Source organism: Xyrauchen texanus, chromosome 24 (assembly GCF_025860055.1).
Source record: "Xyrauchen texanus isolate HMW12.3.18 chromosome 24, RBS_HiC_50CHRs, whole genome shotgun sequence".
NCBI lineage: Eukaryota > Metazoa > Chordata > Actinopteri > Cypriniformes > Catostomidae > Xyrauchen > Xyrauchen texanus.
The window spans coordinates 24,299,686-24,322,252 of record NC_068299.1 but is presented as its reverse complement, the minus strand read 5'-3'; the positions used below and the strand labels follow the sequence as shown (position 1 = coordinate 24,322,252).

The 22,567-nt window shown below is 36.4% G+C and overlaps 1 protein-coding gene across 1 annotated transcript in view; it reads right to left on the bottom strand.

Annotated features, from left to right (window-relative positions):
- Positions 1-5,529: 5,529 nt before the first annotated feature.
- Positions 5,530-22,567, bottom strand: part of LOC127617447 (protein FAM204A-like) — a 28,963-nt gene continuing 11,925 nt past the window's right edge. The window contains exons 5-7 of the mRNA XM_052089417.1: positions 21,907-21,996; positions 7,828-7,937; positions 5,530-7,365 (exon numbers count right to left, since the gene is read on the bottom strand). Of these exons, the coding sequence (XP_051945377.1) occupies positions 7,314-7,365; positions 7,828-7,937; positions 21,907-21,996 (252 nt within the window). The 3' untranslated portion in view covers positions 5,530-7,313. The remainder of the gene's footprint in view (positions 7,366-7,827; positions 7,938-21,906; positions 21,997-22,567) is intronic.

Below are 22,567 nucleotides of genomic sequence, written 5' to 3'. Positions count from 1 at the left end.
AGCTCTCACAGCAGCGTTGACTTTACCGTACTGGCTACAAAGACAAATCAAGTTAATGGTAATTACTTCACTTAAGATGATTTGGACAGACCCCCTGAAGGCTTTTGCAAGTGCTTAGTGTCCATTTGTAAGACAGGGGCATTTCTCTCGTTCGGTCAGTGGTGTCAGAGCCCTGAGGGTGAAGGTGAATCATTCACTGCAGGTGTGTTTACACAGCTAGGGAACTGCAGTGCCTCGACCGCTGCTCATGCCCATTTTCACAAAGTAATTCAACAGAGCATGTTCTTGTACACAGGGCTGATTCATTTTAAACTGTGCAAAATGACTATGAAAAGCCACAAAGTTCAATTTCTCTAAAAGAAGGACTTTTCAAAACATTAGATGGAACATTCTGTCTTATTTCTTTAAATTAAGGGTCGACAAATTCAGGACAACTACTATTTTAAAAGAGACTGAGATGCAGAATTTTTGCTAGTTTTACAGATTACTGCATATCACATTTGTGTGCATTGACTCATTTCACTAAAAAGAATATGTCATTTTCATGAATTCTAATTAATAATGAATTCAGATAACTTGAAGCATGTCATTTTTTTAATGATGAGAGTGCATTATGTCTGCTCATTCAGCATATTTGTTCTAGAGAACATACTGTATATTTCATTTAAAGATAGCACATTTTTAATTGGAAGTTCATTTCCATTTTGTTTCAAGAGTTATTTTTAGATGATAATAAATGTATTTAAAGTGCTTTCAAAGTAAAATACAATTTATGAGATCACGTGTCACCATATTGAAAGTAATGCTTAGTTTTTATTATTCTGATTGCATTTATGCTTTCATTTTTCTTTAATCAGACCAATGTAAGGTCTCGTTACTAGAGAATACAGTAATCTAGATGTATAAGAAACACTTTATGAGGCAGTATTAAATATAGGTAATTGAAGCAAGATACTCTGGGAGTTCGGCCTCTCATTCTTGCAAACCGACTGTAGGAATTTATCAGGACTTTACCAATTTAAATAACTAAATTCGATGAAACGTGTTCATAATTGGATCTAAAGCCACTATTCCGTTGGCCTCCACTTACACTGTAGTTAAACGTGGTACATGATACAAGCTTAAAACTAAGATTGAGTTTATGTAAAGATCACTCAAGAGAAAGAAATGTACTCATTTATAGCCCTCGCAGTACATTCGCAGTTATTTATGCAAGCAATATAAATACTCTTATCCAAACATGAAACAAAAGGTATTACACACACTAAACTCTTGGCAAACAAATGGCCTTTTTCTGTAGGGTACAAAGAGCTAATGGCATCCCTTAAGGAAAATTAGCTTTTTTTTCTGGTCACAAAATATATCAAGACTGAAACAAATACATTTCTTTTTCATTTAATACTGATAAAGTAACATAATTTGTGTGAAAAGAAATAATAACGGAAGGTTGTTTTGATTAAAATTATTATTATTATTTTAAAGGTGGCAAGGGGGAAAGTAATATAGTGTAGAAATAGGAGAAATATTTTTTTAACATTTTAAACAAATCATTAGAGACAGCAAGATGCTTAAGAGTAACAAATTAGAGGTTAACAATTTCCTTTTATTTTCTAACAGTGTTCTATTAATAAATGAATCTTCATTGTGATTGGATCAGTCAGTGTGAGCCCACATTAAACATACATCATAAAAACAAATCCACTTCTACAGAAAAATGCCGTGTTTTATGTTTTATAGGGCCTTTAGTTCCTGCAACCAGGAGGCTTTTTTTTACCATTATCATTTTAGGTATTTTCATTAGCTAGAAACCTTTGCAACGTTTAAAAAATACTTAAATATTTGATCAAATTACCTCAAAATCAACCTTTAGACATTGCAGGCATTGATGGAAATTTTGCAGTGCATAGTGACAAACAGGCATTAAGAAAAATCACCCCCGATGAAGGCTTTGTAAGCCGCAATGCATCGGTTTGTGGTACGTTTTAATCCAATAGCCATGACTTAATAAAGGCTTTTTAAAAATGTAAACCCTATTCTGAGTGCCTTGGACCACTAGAGCATCCGTTAAGAAAAGTGCCTTTTACACCGGGGGCCTTTAGACACGTTTCTGAATATTTCAATATTTCTGCCCTTGCCATCCAGAATTTGTAGATAATTTCAAACAAATAGTCCTCTGTCTTTGATATTCTGGCACTACAGCAACACACAAAGTCATTTTTGTGAGCAGGGAGGTTCACTTGGCTCTGTAATGAGTCTATTTTTTCTTCTCCTGACTGATTAAGAATCTTTTTTCTTGACACATATAATTATTTAATGAACGCTGTGGCAGAATAAATGACACGTCTTTTGTGTTATTATTCTGAGCATCTTGACAAACAAGGCCCACCGAATGACCTGCTGGCCTCTCTCAAGAGCGATGATTACTCTAATTAAAACTGCAAAACATCTGCGAGGGCCGCGGATACCCCGGAATTAAGCAGGTCGTTAAATCAGCGGAGAAAAATGTCAACATCCTCACAGACAGCTCCTTTTTTTCCTGTCTCACAGTCAAATGAATGTTAGCACAACGTCTCACACGCACACACAACAAAACTTGTTACTGTTTTGAAGCAAAAATTGTATTCTTCTGCCAAATGGATTGGTTTTATGAAAAAGGATTAGAAATGTTTCTTTGTGAAATAATCGCACTGTTTAACATGCTAAATGGCTTATCTTGGGAATCTATGCTATGTTCTTGTGATATTGTCCTCCGGGTTCCACTTGTAGTCTTCCGGTTTACACATTTTTTCGTCAAGTGATGCTGGTTCTTACTGAAGATGGATTACCATGTCCATGTGTCCGCTTCACGGGAAAAACTTAAATTTCAAAACACTTTGGCGACGTTCAAGCATTTAATAGGATTGGATGTCACATATTTTTTACGTAATTCTTTTACTAACAATAGCCATTTTCCCCATTAAGTGTTTCAACATGTGCATTGAGAGTTTTTGCTCTGTGCTTCACAACAAATCAACACAGGTCAGGGTGCAAGCTTGGCCTGCAGTAAAGAAATACTGCGCAAGAGGGAAAGCTAAACGAAGACATTGAAAATCGTATTGTCCTGCTATAATGCTACAAAAACAGCTCAAGGCACTGTGCCGCATTCAAAGAGATTAATAGACTGAGATGCTATTGATAGGGAACTGAGCCGTCAAGCCTCTAAGCAGAAAGATGGTCTTGTTCTATGAAAGTCACTCTCTTGAACATTTCCTGATGGTGACATGTTTTATGTAGTATGTTGCCTGCGACCACGACTTCTCTGCAGATGCTCGTTCCTTCCGGACAGCTGACATCCTCTCCAGGACTCCTGGCGGTCACGGGATTACTGTAAATGATGCACAGTTTATTTTCAAAAGGCTGAGGAGTGTGGAGCAGATTCTGCTTGCACAAATCATCGCTCGGTTTTCACTGGAACAAATAATTTCCACTGCCATGTTTCGATATATTCAGCACCATCGCTTTATATGACCGCAATGCTGGGAGGCAGCACACAGCAACAACATAGGATGGATGTACCTGCCGTTTTAATACATTCTATTCCCAGCAATCCATTGCAGGACAACTATGGTGACCTAAAAAAAGACGTTTCCAAAAGTAAAATGAGTCAAATCAAAGAAAATGCTTGATAGATAACTAGACATAGGGGGAAAAAAAGGAGTAATGAGAATGTGTTAGGTGTGTGAAAATATTCTGTTGCATGAGTCTTTGCCCTAGAATCTATATATTAAGGGGTGCTTTTATAATGCTATAGAGGAAGGAGTGACTCAAAAGTGTAATTTGTATTTGCTGTAACCTTAAATATCACTTGCCACTCAAAGGCAAAACTAACCGACACTGTGTTTATATAACTAATAATTATGAATGCTATTGGCAAACCTTACAACACAATTTAACACAATTCCTGTGTATGCTGGAAACATTCTCCAGGCTGTTGTGCAATGCAACAATAAAAAAATATTTTTCCTTTTGCGTATGCAGTCAACTATCCCTTTAGTAAAACCATGTGAATTTTAGACTAGTGACGTATGGAAAAACTCTGGAATTACCAAGAGCTGCTGTCTTTCAGCAGACAAGATACATATGTGTAATTAGCACTTCATAAGCTGTGACATGTACAATCCATAAAGACAGAAAGACCAAGATGACTAAGGGTAAACTGATGGGATGTATCATTCATTGGGAGCTGATTGGATCATGAAAAGAGCCGTTAAATACCAGAATGGATGCCGGCAGTTGGAGGGGAGGGGTTGAGAAATAAGAGGGATTGTTGACATTAGTCAAAAAGGAAAGTTGTTTCAGAGATGGAGCAAGTTGTTTTATTTTGATGACGAATTATGAAAATAAACTTTTTTCCCTTTGGAATAAAGCACAACTATGAATCGTGCACAATAAGACAAGAAACACATTTTAAGTAGGTTACCACTGCAAAAATATGCTAATATGGTTATGTGCTATTTAATACGCTATTTAAAAAGTATTTCAATGTAAATAATAAATTTTAAAAAATGCATGTTTCCTGCATTGTTTAAAACCTACTGAAATCTGTTTTATTTTTCTCAAATCCTGTGTTTTCAATTTTATTATATTTTTTAGAATTTCATGTTTTAAAGTGATCATAAAAATGGTGTCTAATCAAATGAATTCAATAACTTTTTTTTTCCAAACTTTTATTCAGCACAACAGCACTCTTGCTTGTGATATATTGCTTATTTATTAATATTATTACTCTGTATTAATGCCCATGCCCACCCATAATATTACAGATTATTGATTGAAAAATATATATTTCTAAAATAGTTTAAATTAATTCTGTTTTCTGAAAGTGTGAAAGAACTGTTTGAATGAGCCGCCGTTCTGTTAAGAAAAATGTTGATAAAAAACATTGGCCCATCCATTTCTACAAAAATAATTTACTGGCTAAGCCATTGCTGCTACTACTACAGTTGTAATATATTTCAGTTTAAATTTCTTCAATTTCAGGCACCTAGCTTATGTTTTGAATCAAGATTTTATTTTGATGGATGCTTTACATGAATAAGTAGCTGCTATTTAATTATATAAATATATAGTGTACATGTGCTGCGCTTTTCAGTGGTTGAATGCTCTGCTCTGTCATCTCACACAACACACACAGTGTGCATAACTCTCAATGCCTGTGGAGTTTCCGGTGTATGAGTGGTCGGCTTCACAAATTCATTTTAAAGCATGCAGCTCATGCAGATTAAAATTGCAGACTTTAATGGTTTAATAATCACACTAGGACATGTCAACATTTTTATTTGATTAATTGTGCATTCATTTCCCCCAAATATGTCAAATTTTTGTGTGAGCACTTAAGAACAGTCTCGTGTCTGTCAGACAGCACGTGCTGCACAATCACTGCTATTGGGATATTTTTATTTTAATATAAACTTGGTATCGAAGTACCAGTACTTTTGACATAACTAATATTAAGAAAATAAACAGGATACAATTTGATTTCATGATGACTTTAATTATTTTATTGCAGAATTCTTCCTATAATTAATGAGCTTTTTCAGGGTGTTAAACAAAGCACAACAAGACTTTGACATTTAAATATTGACTGTTTAGACATCGAACAAGACTTTGTGAAGATTCTGTCATCCAGGTCATCATAAAATGTTTTGCTGAATTTAAGAGAATTGTAAGAGAATTTATATCAGTATGTCTTTTTTCATCCATCATTTATTTAAAAATGTCCAGATGCTCCAGAATAAATTCACTTAGTTAAATTCCAAAAGGCATCAATCTATTCATAAAACATGTTGAATAACATTGAAAGCAATACATTTGTCTGTGATCTTCCAATACTTCATTTACTTGTGATCTAACAACCGCATTTGACTGATATATTAAAGATGGCATTTACAACAGAAAGGTGCTTCATTGAGATGTCTCCGTGTTAACTGGCAGGTCTGAAACCACACCTCTTGCCTTAAGGCAGCACTGACAAGTTTGTGCTACAGTTGTCAGTTGGCTGTTGTCAGGGTGGGTATGTCAAAGACCTAAAATTACAGATGTCAACACTGGAGGCCAATAGAGCATAAATCAAGGGAGTGAGCCTCCACATTCCCGCTAATGACCTCACTGATACGAGCAGAGCCGTGGATGTGGGAGGGCTGTTTAGAAAAGGAAGGTGCTCATCTTAAAGACTCATTCTTGGACTCTTAAGCCACACTTAAAAATCTATGAATGTCTTCAAATTATTTAACAAAATATCAAAACAATTGGCATTTTTTTGATACATGCTCACTTTTTAATAACAGAAGTTTGTTTGGTTTCAAATGTTAAAAACAATTGTCCAAAATTAAGACCAAATGTATTTCAAAACTTTCAGGTTGTCAAACATAGCTGAACATGTCTATAGTTATGTGATGAACAACACCTGTGGTTACTCTTCTAGGACACCTGAGGGGAACTTCAAACATCTTAAAATGGACATTGAGACCAGTTAGTTAGTTTATTTTAAATCAAAATGTAGAGAACTTGGAATTATATTTTGTCATCTAATGCAATGACATTTATACAATTTAAGTGTGGATTAAGAGTCTAGAAGTGACCACACACTTTTTAGGGCCACTGTATATATTGAAATTAATGTTCATATTTTCCAAGTGCAAGTTGAGTGGTTCTTTTCGGACAGCTCGTAAGAATCAAGAGCACTGCCCACAGGAACCCTGTCAAAGATACATCATAGGTTGAGGCCTGTGTCATACACCCAGTTTCCTCATCTCGTTCCTTCTTCTTCACACACAGTCATTTTGCACTGCGCCTGACTAAACTCCTCGTTTATGACTGCTCAAACCTCCTTACAGCCGACAAATTTCATTTTGCCCAGGCAAATCCTATTGCATATTATCCTGTACATTGCATTAGGCTCCTAATCTCTCCTTTCTCTTCTCTCACTCCATACCTCCGTGGAAGAAAAAAAAGCTGCTGATTAACCCACTTACTGCAGTATATAAATACTGCGCGCAGTTGTGTGCACCAGATTTAATTATAAGAAAAAGAACAAAAATACACACAATAACAAACACCAATCTAACAATAATGGTGTGTTTATGGAATTTATTCAGTTCTTTTAAAAAAAAAATTACCCACAAAACTGAATGAATGACCACATAACAGAAAAGCTGATGTCAGTTGAAGACAAAAACAGGATATTTAAATGCAAAAATAATGCATTAAAAAGAGACAATGAAATTACAGATTGCCTCTATAATCAATTATTCATATTTCATCTGTAGTGGATGTCACATGAATCCCATATTGCTTTTGGTTTCCCACCTTTTCTTTGCTTCAAACCTAAAATTACAAAAAACAAAACAAAAATATTGAACGTTAGATTCTTCAATCAAAAATATCAAGGATTTTAGGAAGGATTATTAATAAACATTTCACAGAAAAGGCACTCGAAGAAGAAAATATAGATTATTTTAGGCAAATATAATTGCATATAATTGTAGTTAATGGAAACACTAATCCACAGACTCTAAAAAAATTAAATAATCGTGGCTAGGAGCTTACTCCTTGCACACAATATTCAATGTACACACCCAGGTCCTCTGTAGGGACTGACTGAACCCTAAGATAAAAAGCATCCACATACCCATTAGAAAGCTCTTGTAAATACACAGGAGTTTACACACAGGAGGACATCCAGGAAAGGGGGGAAATTTAAAGTGTGAAATGCAGAGTGACTTAATGAAACTGCAGGGTATCGCATCGGAGGATAGAAGAAAAAAAAAAACACAAAAAGCAACAAACCCCCAAGTGATTTGTTTCCTCCTCTTTTGAGCTGCCCGTGAAGCCTCCTCTTCCTGTTTGGTGCGGGTGAAGTCACGGCAATCGGCGGCTTGTGCGATTTTCACGGCCAGCTATTGAGAGGGAGACAGAGACGAGCTCAATTAGCTGAAGAAATTCAGTCTGCCTGGCAAACCTCACCAGCACTGCCAGTGCGTCAGGATGCTGCCACTGGATCTTCATCACTCTCCATATGTGGAGCATCCTACAATGCACTTAAAGCATACGTGTGTCCCTGCGAGTTTAAAATATGTTAAAAACAATAATTCTTAGATAGAAGTAGGACACCCAACCCCTCTGTTCCACCACTCAGGATGGATGTGCATAATTAATGTCATTATCTCATATTCTTAATCTCTTAATAAAGAGGACCTTTAATTCTGAAAATTGCAGTGCACACCATTAGGGTGGAAAAATGAATGGAGGAGAACGAGTGGCATATGTTGGCGGTATCAGTGAGGGGAAATGTGTGTGCTGTGGTGCAGATTAATTCCTATAGCCAGAGTGACACAGAGGGCTCAGGAAACAAAAGGAGAGTGCTGGCCTCTTCCATCTCTCCTAGGATGGTTTTATTATTGGACCGCGAGAAACTTTGATAAACACTTGGAACAAATCACAACCCTTTTTAACCACTGTGTGTCTCTCTCTCTCTCTCTCTCTCTCTCTCTGTGGGGGATAGGAGGGTAATTCTTCAGAACAGTGAAAGAACACAATCAGCGGTAACACAAAAAAAACTCCAATTGGTAATGAGGAAATGTGCCACAATTTGTAGACTTGAAAAAACCTGGAGAGAGCAAGAGAGTGGAGAAAAAAAATGTTTCAATTATAATTAAGTGGGATAAACTTTATTAGAAAGACTGAAACTAAAATATCTCCTAATGCATGCTGGGATTAGGCAGGTCAGAGCGAGCAGGAAGGAGAAATTAAACTCTAAAGGATTTTTATCGCCATATTTCAGGAACCAAGGGTGTAAAATGTTCTAATTTGGGATACATTAAAAGCCATAAAGGTCTTTCAAAAAGATTAATGGTACTTTGCTTGGATTTAAGATAAGGCCTTTAGCAGGCTGAGAGAGCGGGGTTCCGGCAGGGCCCTCAAGGCATTCATCTATACAGGCACTTGGAAGATTTGTAAAGGCGTCTGCATAACCTGAAGCTAACACACTATGACAGTTTTTTAAAATCCTTGCCATTTTTTTCAACGTTTTAAGGGCCATAAATCATGTTTTCTAGCAAGACAGCGCAGAGCGGGGAAGTTATAATGGGTGATCATGCTCATGTTTAGCACGGATCTGCGAGCAGATAATTCACACCAGGGTCTTTTATGAGAGGAACGTTTAAGAGGAATTGGTGCTAAAGCATTCGATGGCAGTATACAAATAGTCGCTTTATTAAAATGACAAAATCTCTGGCTTATGTGTCACATGGAAAAATAATGTCATTGGTTAAAAAGTAGTTTGAGACACGGAAACAATGAGTATGGCAAATGGTGTCTTTTAATGTTTAAATCTTGAGATTTATCTGCATTTACTATACAAGGATTACTCACATCAGCCTGCACTCCTATGGGGGAAAATTTACTATTTTGCTCCTCATCACCTGCTCAACACCCACACCCCCTCTGTTTTTTGGTGCTACACCATTTCACACAGAGCTGAGACATTACTATATTCAAAGCATTAAAGGTCTTCATTTTTTTAATCAGTCCAGTCTACAATCCACGATTGTCTTTACTGGGGCTCAACATTAATGCCAACCAAGTTACCTAGGAGAAAGAGCAGATCAAAGAGACAAAAAAAAAAAAAAGCTCTCAAATGTCTGATTAATCAAGCCTTGCAAACAGCTTATTTCTTTTAGCCTGCATGCAAGTATGAAAATGAGATTCGGAGAGCAGTACATTGTGCAGATTTGTTCTTTCTTATCAGAACAAAGCCAGCGGCAGCTTATTTCATGGATCACTGGCACTGTCACCAGCATAGCGCAGAGCAGGTGACAGCACTTCTTTCTATGGCAAGAACAAAATTAGCAAAAAGTCGGCACAAATTAGCCTCTCATATTTTCAGTAATGTGACATTATTTTTCATTTACTTTTTTGATCCACTTTTCATGATTCCCCCCCCTTTTCCCTCTCTTGTGGCTTAGTGCCAAATCCTTTCAAATCAAATGCATGCAGAGGAAAAATGCAGGGCAGGAAAAAAGGAATGAAAATCGCAATCCAAAAGCAAAAAAAAAAAAAAAAAAAAAAGTTGGGGGGTGGGGGGCTAACATACCCAACACAAAGCATTCATGAGCTCTTTGTTCTTGGTATTCACATTAAACCTGCCCATATTTCTGTCAGAATTACATTCAGTGAAATGTCCATTATCGTTTACCTTTCTTCTCTCTTCTTTAAAGGCACTGTGTGCCATTTACGCCAGTCCTCAGCAAAGCCTTATTCAGTGCTCGGTTTATTTAGCACGATTAATGACATGACCTTTAAAAGATCTGTAAGGGATGAATTTATTCTGCTCAGCCCTGTAGCTGCACCGTGGGGCCACTAGGTGGGTTAAGTCAACAGTGGTACAGTCATCACAAGGCGATCAACTGGTTTTGCTTCAGGATCCAGATTTTACTTTGGACATCTCAACACGGTCCCAAATTTGTTATTGAACAAAAGCAAGCAAAAAAGGTCCTTAAAAGGCAAGTTCATCCAAAAATTAACATTCAGGTCTGTTAGTCCTCATAATACAAGTGAATGGAAAACAGGGTAGGGTTGCACCAGCTGTGCGTAATGTCTCACTTAAGTTGAGATGTAAAGTTCACATAAAGGGCTTAGTAACTACTAGTTAGTTTGTAAATTAGTCAGTGCTTAATTTGGTTGAATGACCTGTACTTAAGGCAAGACTTAACTATTATGTCATCGCATAATATGACATTTACCTGTATTGATCCAATAAACATCCTTCAAATTTGTAGACAGAAGTGTTAAAAAGCCTTGAACTTCAATTTGATCTTGTAACAGTTGATGCTCAAACCTTGTCTGCTCGTGAAACTGTCAGCTGTAATAAATTATATCCCCATTAAAATACAATACGTAATAAAAGTAGACGTGATATATAGTATATTTGTGCTGTGTAAATAACAATCTATAGGAACTGTATCTAAAATAAATGAGGGGTGATAAATAAATACTAAATACAACAAGCTGGAAAAAAATAAATATATATATATTTTGAATGTGTTGTAACTTGACACCGGTAGACATCCTGAAAACTGCACCGTTAAATCGGAGAAAGTTTTTTTCTCTCTCGTGAATGTAAACGAGTGTACATGTCAACATCAAACTGCATGTCGAAATGATTGATGCCTGTCATGCAAAACATGCTCACTGATGTCATAAAATATCAGTCTGCTTTTTTATTCCATCCGTTACTCCAAGTCAGAGGCTTACGTAAATATTTAGTTTATACGTAGGGTTAAGTTTTATGGTGCAAAGCTCAAATATTTTGTAGTGCATAAATTGTGACTTAGTGTACATTTACGCCACAACTAGTTTTCACTTCCATATGGCTGGTGCAACTGGCCCCTGAAGTTCCAAAAAGGACATAAAGCAGCATAAAAGTAATCCATAAAAATCCAGTGGTTTAATCCATATCTTCTGAAGCGATATGACAAGTGTGTTTCACAGATCAGATCAATGTCTAGTCTTTTTTTATTACTATCAATCTCTACCTTTGACCAGCCCCATCCAGTAATGTGAAAGTCACTTCCACCAGAATGTTGAAAGTGTAGTTAAAGTGTAGATTTAGAGTAAAAAGGACTTATCTGTTTCTCATCCACCATTATCATATCGGTTCAGAAGATTTGGATTAAACCTCTAGATTCTTATGGATTACTTGTATACTGCCTTCTGGTCAGAATTCAATTGCTTTGTCAGAAACTACAGACCTGCACTATTATTCTAAAAATCTTTGTTTGTGTTCTGCAGAAGACAGTCATACACACCTGGGATGGCATGAGGGTGAGTAAATGTCCTTTTTGGGTGAACTATCACTTTAAAATCAAATACTGAAATGTTTATTTATTGAACCAATAATTATTTATCCTTTATTTGGTCCATGTTGGCATCTGCCTAATATAGCCCACTTATATCAAGAAACAAATGAATTTGAAGAGTTTGATTGGATGCACAGCCTTTAACATCAGTGGCAATAGATATGGGAAGTATTTTCTACTCGATAAGCCTATTTATTTTGCTATCATTACAATGCATATGTACTTAGTTGCAATTTAATATTTGCGAATTTTGTTTTACCATGTTTTCCATGAAACTGTCAGACCAGAACTGTAACCCATTTTTGGGTTGCAACCTACCAGTTGAGAACCACTGTGGTAAACCAGCGACTAGCATAGTGGCCACCGTTGATTAAAAAAAAAAATGCTTGCATTATCCATACCTTAAACATTATGTGTGCCATATAACATTAAACATTATGTGTGGCAGGAACCTAATGCTGCACTGTAACTGGATGTCAAAAGCGCTGTTCATCTCATATTCTTTCAAATTTAGAGCCTTCCACAGACAAATAGCATTAAAAGTTGCAGCAAAGTAAACCATTTACATTCAAAATGTTAAAAAAAAAATGTTGATAAAAAAACTAAAGATGGATTTTGGATACAGTATGATGGATGCAGACAGATGGATACAGTAGCTGTTACACATAACATTCATGGTGTGAAATGATGTTTATAGAGAGAAAATGGCCTAAAATCCATTCAAACCTTCCCTTCCTGTGAAAAGCCTTCCAATTAAAACGTAAGAGGTGGATTAGCAAAACTAGCAAGGCTTCTGCTGCCTAAATCCCATCCAGGAGCAGCTTCACAATGTTTGACATGTTAACAATTAATGGCAAGCTTATTTCCCTTATCACACACCTTAATAACATCTTAGCCTTAGTCAACTTTGAAAGCAGGTCCGTATAAGAAAGGGACGAATATCAGATTAAGGCTGGTTGTGTGTGTGTGTTTTCTGTTTTTTGTAGTCTTAAAGCAATTGAGTGGAGATCAGACAACTGTACTGAGGTGATCAGAGGAAACTTACTCTACTCCACTTGAAAGCATATGAATTTCAAATTAACATTTCCAACAATGTGGATATAAATTAGAATTTTTTTTTATTTACTTTGGTTTCATACAACTTGTACATCAAATGAGAACATTAAATAACTTTTTAAGGTGAAGCAAAGTTTTCCCCTTTTGACACATTTGTACTACTAGCGTGGGAGTTTGTGCGAGCCGCAGCAACACCGGGTGGTAATGATTCTGAAAGTGTCGGAAAAACCGGCAAGGAGACTGTCTGAACATTTTGTTAATTTATAGAGAGAAATGCACATTAGGGTTGTGCCGACAGACAATGATCTCGGGGATCAATGATGGTAAGAGTGATCACCAATAGCTGATGCCTTTGACGTTGTCAAGACGATATTTGGCTCGTTTTCCCATGTATTAAATAATTATTATTATTAGGCTATTATTATTATTATTATTACAAATAATTTGCCCATAGACACACAGAAACGAGCTTGAAGAAACACACATTATTATATTTTTAAGAACAGATAACAGAAAAGTCATGTATGCGCATATATGACGCGCTGATACGGAGGCGTGCAGTCTCGTGGAACACATGCATGTAAAAGGTTCTCACTCTCTCTTTGATTCTGTCTTCTGAATTGTTTTTTAGTTTTTTGCAAGAACAGTATCATCTATGAGTGCTGCCAATGATCTCAGACATCTCAGCTCAAGTGGTGTTTTTAGTTCAGTTCACTTTATTTCCACTCAGCAGATCATTTTGTCCACAACTCTGCAGCCTATCTATACATCTGTGATTAAAACATAAAATAATACAAAAACACATTTACCTCGAACTGTGAAAATATTTCAGTGATTATTATCATCATTATAATTATTATTTTTACATTTATAATTGTTTTTATGTCTTCATTTGTGTAAGTAATTGTCCACCTGCATGCTTAGATGGATACTTGCCTGATGGTAAATGGAACGGTGTGTGTGTGTTTGTGTGTATATATATATTCTTTTATCACTTCATTATTTAATTTGCTTTTTCATTTGGAGAGCAATTTGAATTTAGAAATGTATTTGATTAAAGTTTTTAAAATAAATTAATTAAATTTTCAATGCAAAATCACTAAAGCAAGAATATTCTCTGATCCCTCAGCCCTGGGTTTCCGATGTAATTAGATATTGCATATATATATCGTGAAGGAGGGAACAAAACAAATGTATTCACACACATTATGTATTTTCCTGGACAATGAAATACCTGTCCGGTATAGTATGCACAAGTAGGTTCTTCGCCAGAGAGATGTTGACAACTGTTGTAAAGCCATCTTTCAAAAAGTTTAACAACACACATTTTAATTGCACTTATTTTTTTCCAGTTTCATTTTAATCTTTAGTTAAAATAAATACAAAATAAAGTCAATGTTTGAAATCAATATGTCTTGCGTTATTGTGTAGGCTTAACCCTAACCCTGCTTAACAAAAATTACCCCATAGTACCACCTAGCGTCTAACCAGCGCTAATACCGGTGTTTTCGTCATTTCTCTGTGACCAACCGATCTAAACTTGGATGACCAAGACTCTTCTCACTGACTAACATTTGGTTGACTATTAGGGGGCAGCCAGTCCATTTACACTGCCAAATTCTTATGAATGTGCTGTCTTTGTTTTTATATCACTGGTTCTTGAGGGAATGGACTATATAGTTGGTGCAATATCCAGAGAAGAACCACTGAATTAAATTGCACTTGACCCAGCCTATTAGCACTTTGCACGCGATTTCAAACCCACTTGCACCAACACGATTGCACGAAAATACCAAAACCTCACAGTCATGCCACCTACTTTGCGTGTGGTATGACGTATCGTGTAGCGCAGCGCTTAGTGCGTGTAAAATAGAGCCCCAAGTCTTGTTTTCTCGTGTTATTTGAGCCATATGTAAATGTTCTTAAATTAGGATTGTTTACAAACTATTACCTTGAGTAGGAGTATAATTAAATAAAAAACAGTTCTACTTTGTCCTGCCATAGGTTGGAAGAATCATAAAAACATTACTCACAGAAATCTCATCAAAACTACTACTCTGCCTGAATGCAATGAAACAGACCACGCTCCAATGACAATACACTGTGTCATCTAAACTAAAGCGGAGGATACAAAATCCCCTCGACAAAAGTGACATATTGGGAGTCCTACACTTGATATCTTTGTATAAAGTGAAAGATCCAGTTAACATAGCTTATCAGTCTCAAGAGTGCGGTGAGGGGGAATAAGACGAGGAGTTCCTGTAATCTTTCCACTAACTTGACAAACAGCATTACAAGCTATACAGAGAAGCAGCCTCTCTGAGGAGGATCTAGTTGGAAATGCTCTCGGTATAATGCGCTTCTGTGTGTTTCAGCCCCAATAATCTGATTCCAGACACATAAGACTGTCATCTTCAGGGAACAAGGGAGTGTAAAAAAGTCGGAAAGTTTGCTGGCTTTGTGCGCATTTCATTATCTTCCCTCTTCTGAGCAGGCAAGGCTTATTAGCAAGCTTTGAACTCACACTTACAATAATGTGCCATCAACAGTTTTATTAGCTAATTAGAAAAACAGTTTAATTAATGACTGACTGGCAATAAAATGGCAATCAGGAGAGAGAAAAAAGAAAACGAGGGTGCTAAGCTTCCACTACCACCAATTAAGGGCTAATTACAAACAAATTATATATGTGTTTTGCTGTGGGCTTTAATAAAAAAAAATGGCTTTAATTAAAAGAGAAAACATGCTAATTAATTAAACAGCACAAAAAAAAAAAAAAAATCTACACAGAAAAGTATGCTTTGTCTATCAAGTAATTAATGAAATACAATAATCCAAATGAGATTCTCCAGCATTTGATAAAAGCTTGGTACCCATTTCAAAATTAATGGGCCCAAACGTAATGTGAATCATCTACAGATATATATATATATATATATATATATACATACACATACACATACACACACACACACACACACACACACACACACATACACATACACTTCATTCTTTGATTAATGGCTAATCCTGAAGGAAAAGGGAACAAAGACAAGAATTTTGCTTTACAGTTTCTTGTTGCCAGAGGGGCCCCACACAGGAGGCAGTGCAAGTCTTGTATTTTTGTACAGAGGAAAAGGACAGCAGTATAAAATACCTAACCATGCTGCTTTCAAAATTTGAAAATAAAGAGGTAAAGGCAATAAATAGCTGGGTGAACAAATAAATAGGCATCCAATATATTTCATGCAATTAGCCATTACAGTCTGTACAAGCCAAGTTACACAACTCACAACTACAAAAGCTGCCAAACTAGAGCATTTTAATTGGATTGGTGTCTACCAATGAGTTTGACCGAGATGCAATAATGGACTTCAAACAGTACGAAACCCTGGTAAAGAACACACTTAGGCAGGCAGAGAACAGGTAGCAATACATGATTAGTGATCTCTCTGTTCTTAGTTACTCAGACACATTATATCTCAAAAACATATTATGACAAAACCCCAGCTGACTGGTCAGAGAAGCAGGCACATAAAGAACATGGCCATGTAACACATTTAATGGGTCTAGAAGTCATAATAAGACCAAACCTAATGCTTAAACTTGGCTATGATGCAAAAGAAATTAACAGTGTTCCTTTTTGACAAATGAATTTCCATGGCTATTCCAGTCCTTTGAGATTACTAGAGAAGGAGTTTCAGATCAATGTGTTAATAAACCATTCAGACTGATTTGTATCCTGCCGATGAAATATTTTGGAGTAAAGCATAACTAAAAAAAACAATTCACAATACATTTTTTTAATTCTAAAAAAGCATACATGTCTACGTTTGCTCTGCCTGGCTTTCTCTCTCTAAAAACTCCTTTTTCAAACCATTTCCCTTTTAATAATTTTCATATTGTCTGATTCCCAGAAAACTTGAAATGGAAGCAGTACCCCCCACTGCTCGAGAATAGCAAGTCTATGTTTTGAAGTGGTAATGCGGTGCTAATACTTGTGATCAGGGCAGAGAAAATCTGTATGAAATAATAAAGTGTGACAGTCCTTTGTTTTGCCTTGCTCAGTGCCTCTTTACAAGTGGACAGCATCTCTAGTTATTAAATATTCTTATAAGACCACATACAATCCCTTAAAATAAGTTGACCAAGTAATTAATTCTCAACATACACAAGCTTGTTTAAAAATCAGGTAATCTGAAAATGTGACTCTAAATCTACACCGATCAGCCACAACATTAAAACACCTTGCCTAATATTGTGTAGGTCCCCCTCTTGCCGACAAAACAGCGCCAATGCTATTCTCCTCACCACAATTGTACAGAGCGGTTATCTGAGTTACTGTGGACTTTGCCGGTTCAACCAGTCTGGTCACTCTATATTGACCTCTCTCATCAACAAGGCATTTCCATCTGCAGAACTGCCCCTGACTGGATGTTTTTGACACCATTCAGAATAAATTCTAGAGATTGTTGTGTGTGAAATTCCCAGGAGATCAGCAGTTACAGAAATACTCAAACCAGCCCATCTGGCACCAGTAATCATGCTATGGTCCAAATCATTGAGATCACATTTTTTCCTTATTCTGATGGTTGATGTGAGCATTATCTAAAGCTCCTGACCCATATCTGCATGATTTTATGCACTGCAGCCACACGATTGGCTGACTAGATATCGCAGGGATCATTGTTGGTGCCAGAGAGGCTGGTTTGATTATTTCTGTAACTGCTGATCTTTTGGTATTTTCACACACACAACAGTCTCTAGAATTTACTCAGAATGGTGCCAAAAACATCCAGTGAGTGGCAGTTTTGTGCATGGAAACACCTTGTTGATAAGAGAGGCCAATAGAGAATGGCCAGATGGGTTTGAAATGACAAAGTCTACGGTAACTCATATAACCACTCTGTACAATTGTGGTGCATAGAATATCATCTAGGAATTCTATTCGGAGATGCATGTTAGTGCTGTTTTGGCAGCAAGAGGGGAACCTAAACAATATTAGGCAGGTGGTTTTAATGTTGTGGCTGATTGGTGTATATATACACTGTATATAAGTTATATAGTTCTATATATTATATAATAAAAGTTTTATAAAAGACATATGAAAGAATGTTTTTTCACCCAAAATACATCTGCATACTGCTTCTATTGTAAAGTATTTGTATTTAGTAGTATCTCAACTAGAAAACATTATTTAGCCTCTCAAACTCTCAAATAATGGGGGCCTGGGTAGCTCAGTGGTAAAGACGCTGGCTACCACCCGCTCAGTGGTAAAGACGCTGGCTACCACCCCTGGAGTTTGCTAGTTTGTGGCGAGCTGAATAAGCAACCAAATTGGCCTGATTGCTATGGAGGGTAGATGTCACTGTAATGTGGTTCGTTCTCAGTGGGGCACATGGTGAGTTAAGCATGGATGCCGCCCCCAAAAAAACCTATTGTTTTTTTGTTGTATAAAAACAATATTTGTGCATTCTAGACACAAATGTACATTAATGCTATTTGGGGAAAAGGCATATGGAAAAAAATCTAAACTATAATATTTTCACAAGGCAAAATACAGTTGAAGGTTTGTTAATTGCTAGAGGCATTTCAAATTGATACATGCTTTTATTTTGGTACCATTGTTTTATTAGAGAATAAGCTGTGAATAATTTGATAATAGCTGATTCTAAACAATTAAATACCTTTTACTGTGCACAGATTTATAAAACATTTTGTGGATAAAAACAGTGTTAAACCTTCTACAGAATTTCACAATACATTTTTATGAAAGGAAAATCTCAAAACGTACCTTTAATATCCACATTTGTGTGTTTCAATACATAGATAAAGATGAAAGAACACATATCACACACTTTTTAGGAAGACTTCAAAGATGGTTTTAGCAAATGGCTTTAATTTGTAGATTAAAAGGAAACAGGCAAAATATTACCACTAGATTAAATTATAACTCCTCTATATTCCAAAATGGATATTTTCATCTCTAACTTTTGAGTTGGAAGAAGCAGAAGGAAGACAACGGCAAGGATAAACGAGTTATGACCGAAGAAAAAAAAAAACCTCTGGCACAGTAATAATTCATAGAGATCATTCTCAAGGATGAAAACAAGGGACTCAAAAATATCACACGGCCTTTAGTATCTTGCTGTCTCACTGACTTTGAAACACTTTAATTTAACACTGTATTAGCACGTAAACATATTAAGGATTTTCATATATCTGTAGACATAAATATTATTAGAACCTTGAAATTGATTCTTGTTGGGATTATTGACTGTTTAGTTGTTCATTGCATTATTTCAAACAGCTGTGTCTGCAATAGCATTTATCCTGGGCAGAATGCTCTGTGACCGCAAGGAGTGCTGTGATAATAATCGTGTGTCCCATTTGTCTCGGAAGTCGGAGCTCAGAGTTATTTTCCGAGTCCGAGACAGGAACTGACAAATGGATTTAGGCATAATGTAGGCTACACTAATAAATGGTGCATCTACTGTATGTAAATTAGGAGAAACCCATACTGAACCTTAAACATGGCAGATGAAACAATGGATAAAAGGAACATGGCAGTATCATCTTAGCTTGGCATATTGGAAGAAAACCTCCATCTACATCTCCCTCCGGTAGTTGAATCAATCAACAGAACAAAGGGGACATGTCCAGCAGATGACAAATGCACATTACCAAGTAATAACTGTAATAAACAGTGTTTAGTGAAGCACAAATAAAGCAGCTAACAGTGGCATGATTGCAGAGTGACTGCCAGTGTTCTGTCACAGGCAGACCTCAGCTGTCTGGATGAGCGAGAGATTCAAGAGTCTGCTAATTCTGCTCAAATCCACTGATGCTCTAAGAAGCTTTCTGTGACAACTCGGTCCTGGTAAGTCAATCAAGAAGCAAAGTCATGCATTTTGGTTGTTTTGTGTTTTTACCTGCAAGCCGTGCCAAGATAATAATTTAGCTTTCTTTAATTACAATTCCATGTTGTTTAATAAGAGGCACTACCCTTAGCATGTTCAGCGAATCAATTTAACATTGATACATAACGATAGCATCTCAGAAATTCTTTATCTGCTTTTAAAGTCAAGATAAACTCTCTGTGAAGGAATGCTTAAAACTGTCATTCTCAACCAAACAAAAGAACAAAATCAAGAGCTGATATAGCCATATGGCATCACAATGAAGTCCATGTAATGATGAAATGGGTCTGTGAATGGTTGCCAAAGAAACCATTATTATGTCTCCCTCTACCTAGGAAAGGAAAAGATAAAACCATAGAGATCCTAAAGAGATAAGCATAAGTCGCATCTGTATGGATTACCTCCGTATAACTTGCGAAAAATTGCCTTAACCAAGGGCCTGTTGTTTACATTACGGAGCTATTTAATGCTTGTTCTCATGGCGCCATGCTTGTTAAGAGTATGATTATCACCTAGCTTAGAACTGGTTTAAATCGACAACATCACAACATGATTTCATTAGTGTACAGTAAATGGTGTCATTTTCACATTGACACCAGGAGAAACATAAGCAGTAATTGATTATGAAGGAAACTAATATTTCAATTCGTTTTTTAATATTTCAAACTTTTTCGATGGTAGTGCTTTATTGAAGCATGACATGAGACTGTTTTATCCACAATTAAAGTATAACATTTATCTTAATAGAAAATTAATTATTGTAGAAATTGTAATGCTGAAAAATACATTTAAAACTAACAACCAACACCAGGAATAGCTTCAGCTATAATGTAGCAATAAACCGTAAAAGAAAATTATTTTCACAAAAAGAATTTAGACACTGAGACTGACAAATCATTCAGTAAACCTAAATATCAGGTTAATAATTGATGGTTAATTACAGCTTTATGCACTATATCTGTGACGAGGAAGAGTGCGGGGCAGGCCGTGAGTGCGCACGTCTGTCCCCCAATCGGGCTAATCAGCGGAGGAGAGGGATAAAGCCCAATTGGGGGCCGACAGTGCGCACTCAGGGCCCTGCCCTACTCCTTGTCACAATATCCTAATGCAGCTGCATAATAAATTGGCACAGGTTCTTGTTTTGTATGTTGACAAACACCTACTACTAAAACCCTGCCAAACAACTTCTAAAATATAAACAAAATATGTTTATATTAATTGTTCTGCTGGGAGATGTATGCTTGAAATGTTCATACTATTCCATCACTTCTACCACTGATGAAAAACTTCATAACACTCAGTTTGGGATGGAATGATATCTAAAACATGCTTTGTAGAAGAACCGTTGTCTATTTTTTTTTTTAAACTTAATTTTTTACAATAAACTATGATGTCGCCAAATACATAGGCACGAAATCTAGAAGCACAAACCACTTTTTGTCAAACACTGTTTAAAGTTGACAGTGAACATCAATTCCATGCAATAATGCAGGAATCAAAGGCCTAACCAGAATTTAGTGGAATGAATTTCAGATTCCATTGAGTCAAAGTTACGAGGCTTAAAAATATTGCCAACTATGATCGCCCCAACTTCAGAAAAGTTGAATGTCTTTTAACTGCAATTACAGCTGTGCGAATGTTACATTTTCTGCCAAATTAGCTTCGAAACGCTTGATCCTACAAACACTCCTAAAATGTGTCGTTTTAAAACTGCAGGCACTGTATTTAGGTAGGAGCTCACTTCAAAGGTGTAAAACTGGCACCTTGAAAATGTTTTAGCGTTCAGCTTGAAAGCATTGTAGCCTTCATTAAAAGGCAGAACCGAAAGTTCTATAGACACTGCCGTACTTCAAACCGGGGGAGGGCTTTCCATTAACTTTAGTATAAAAGGATTGCAAGACGTTCAGCTCGTTGAATGATGTGTGTGTGCGTGTTTGTAGCCTCTGTCTTTGCGGGAAAAATGGCCACAGACCCATTAGCACGATTTGTCACAGTTGGAGCACCCCCCGAGATGGCTTATCTGGGCAACATACCTCTCGAGTAGCAAGTCTGTCACTCAGTTCGTCCGCCTTCCCATAGTCCCCTTCAGCGATGGCACTCTCTATGCTCTTTTCCAGGCCTGACTGAAGATGAGAAGGGAGGGGAAGAAAATGAAGTGATTTTCAAATAGAAAAAGAAGAGAAAAAAAAAAATCAAAGAGTAACGTAAAAACTCCCTACGGCATTCTTTTTAATATGATTGCCATTACAACAAATATGTAGATTTCCTCTCATAAATGAAAATCGCTGGTTGATTAAATATTAGGCAAAAAAAAGCTGTCTTGCTACAGGAGGTTACCAAACGTAAATGTTGGTCTTTAATTAGATATTTTCCCCATCAAAAGCAGCTGGACTGGTGGAGCAGACCTCTCTGTCTGGTTCTAATGATCTTCACAAGGCAAAACCAAAAATGAAACCATATTCAAACCATATCAGATACAACATTCATTTTCAACCAATTGTAAAAAAAAACATGGAAAGCCAAAAAATATATATAGATTTTTTGAAAAACAGAACAAAATGAGTCAAGTCACATCACTGGCAGAACTGTGGAATATTCAAGAACAACCTTACTTACTACTTAAGCACATCAGGGTAAGCCTGCCATAGAGCTCTTTTAAAATATATTTTCAATAATGTTTTATCCACAATAGAC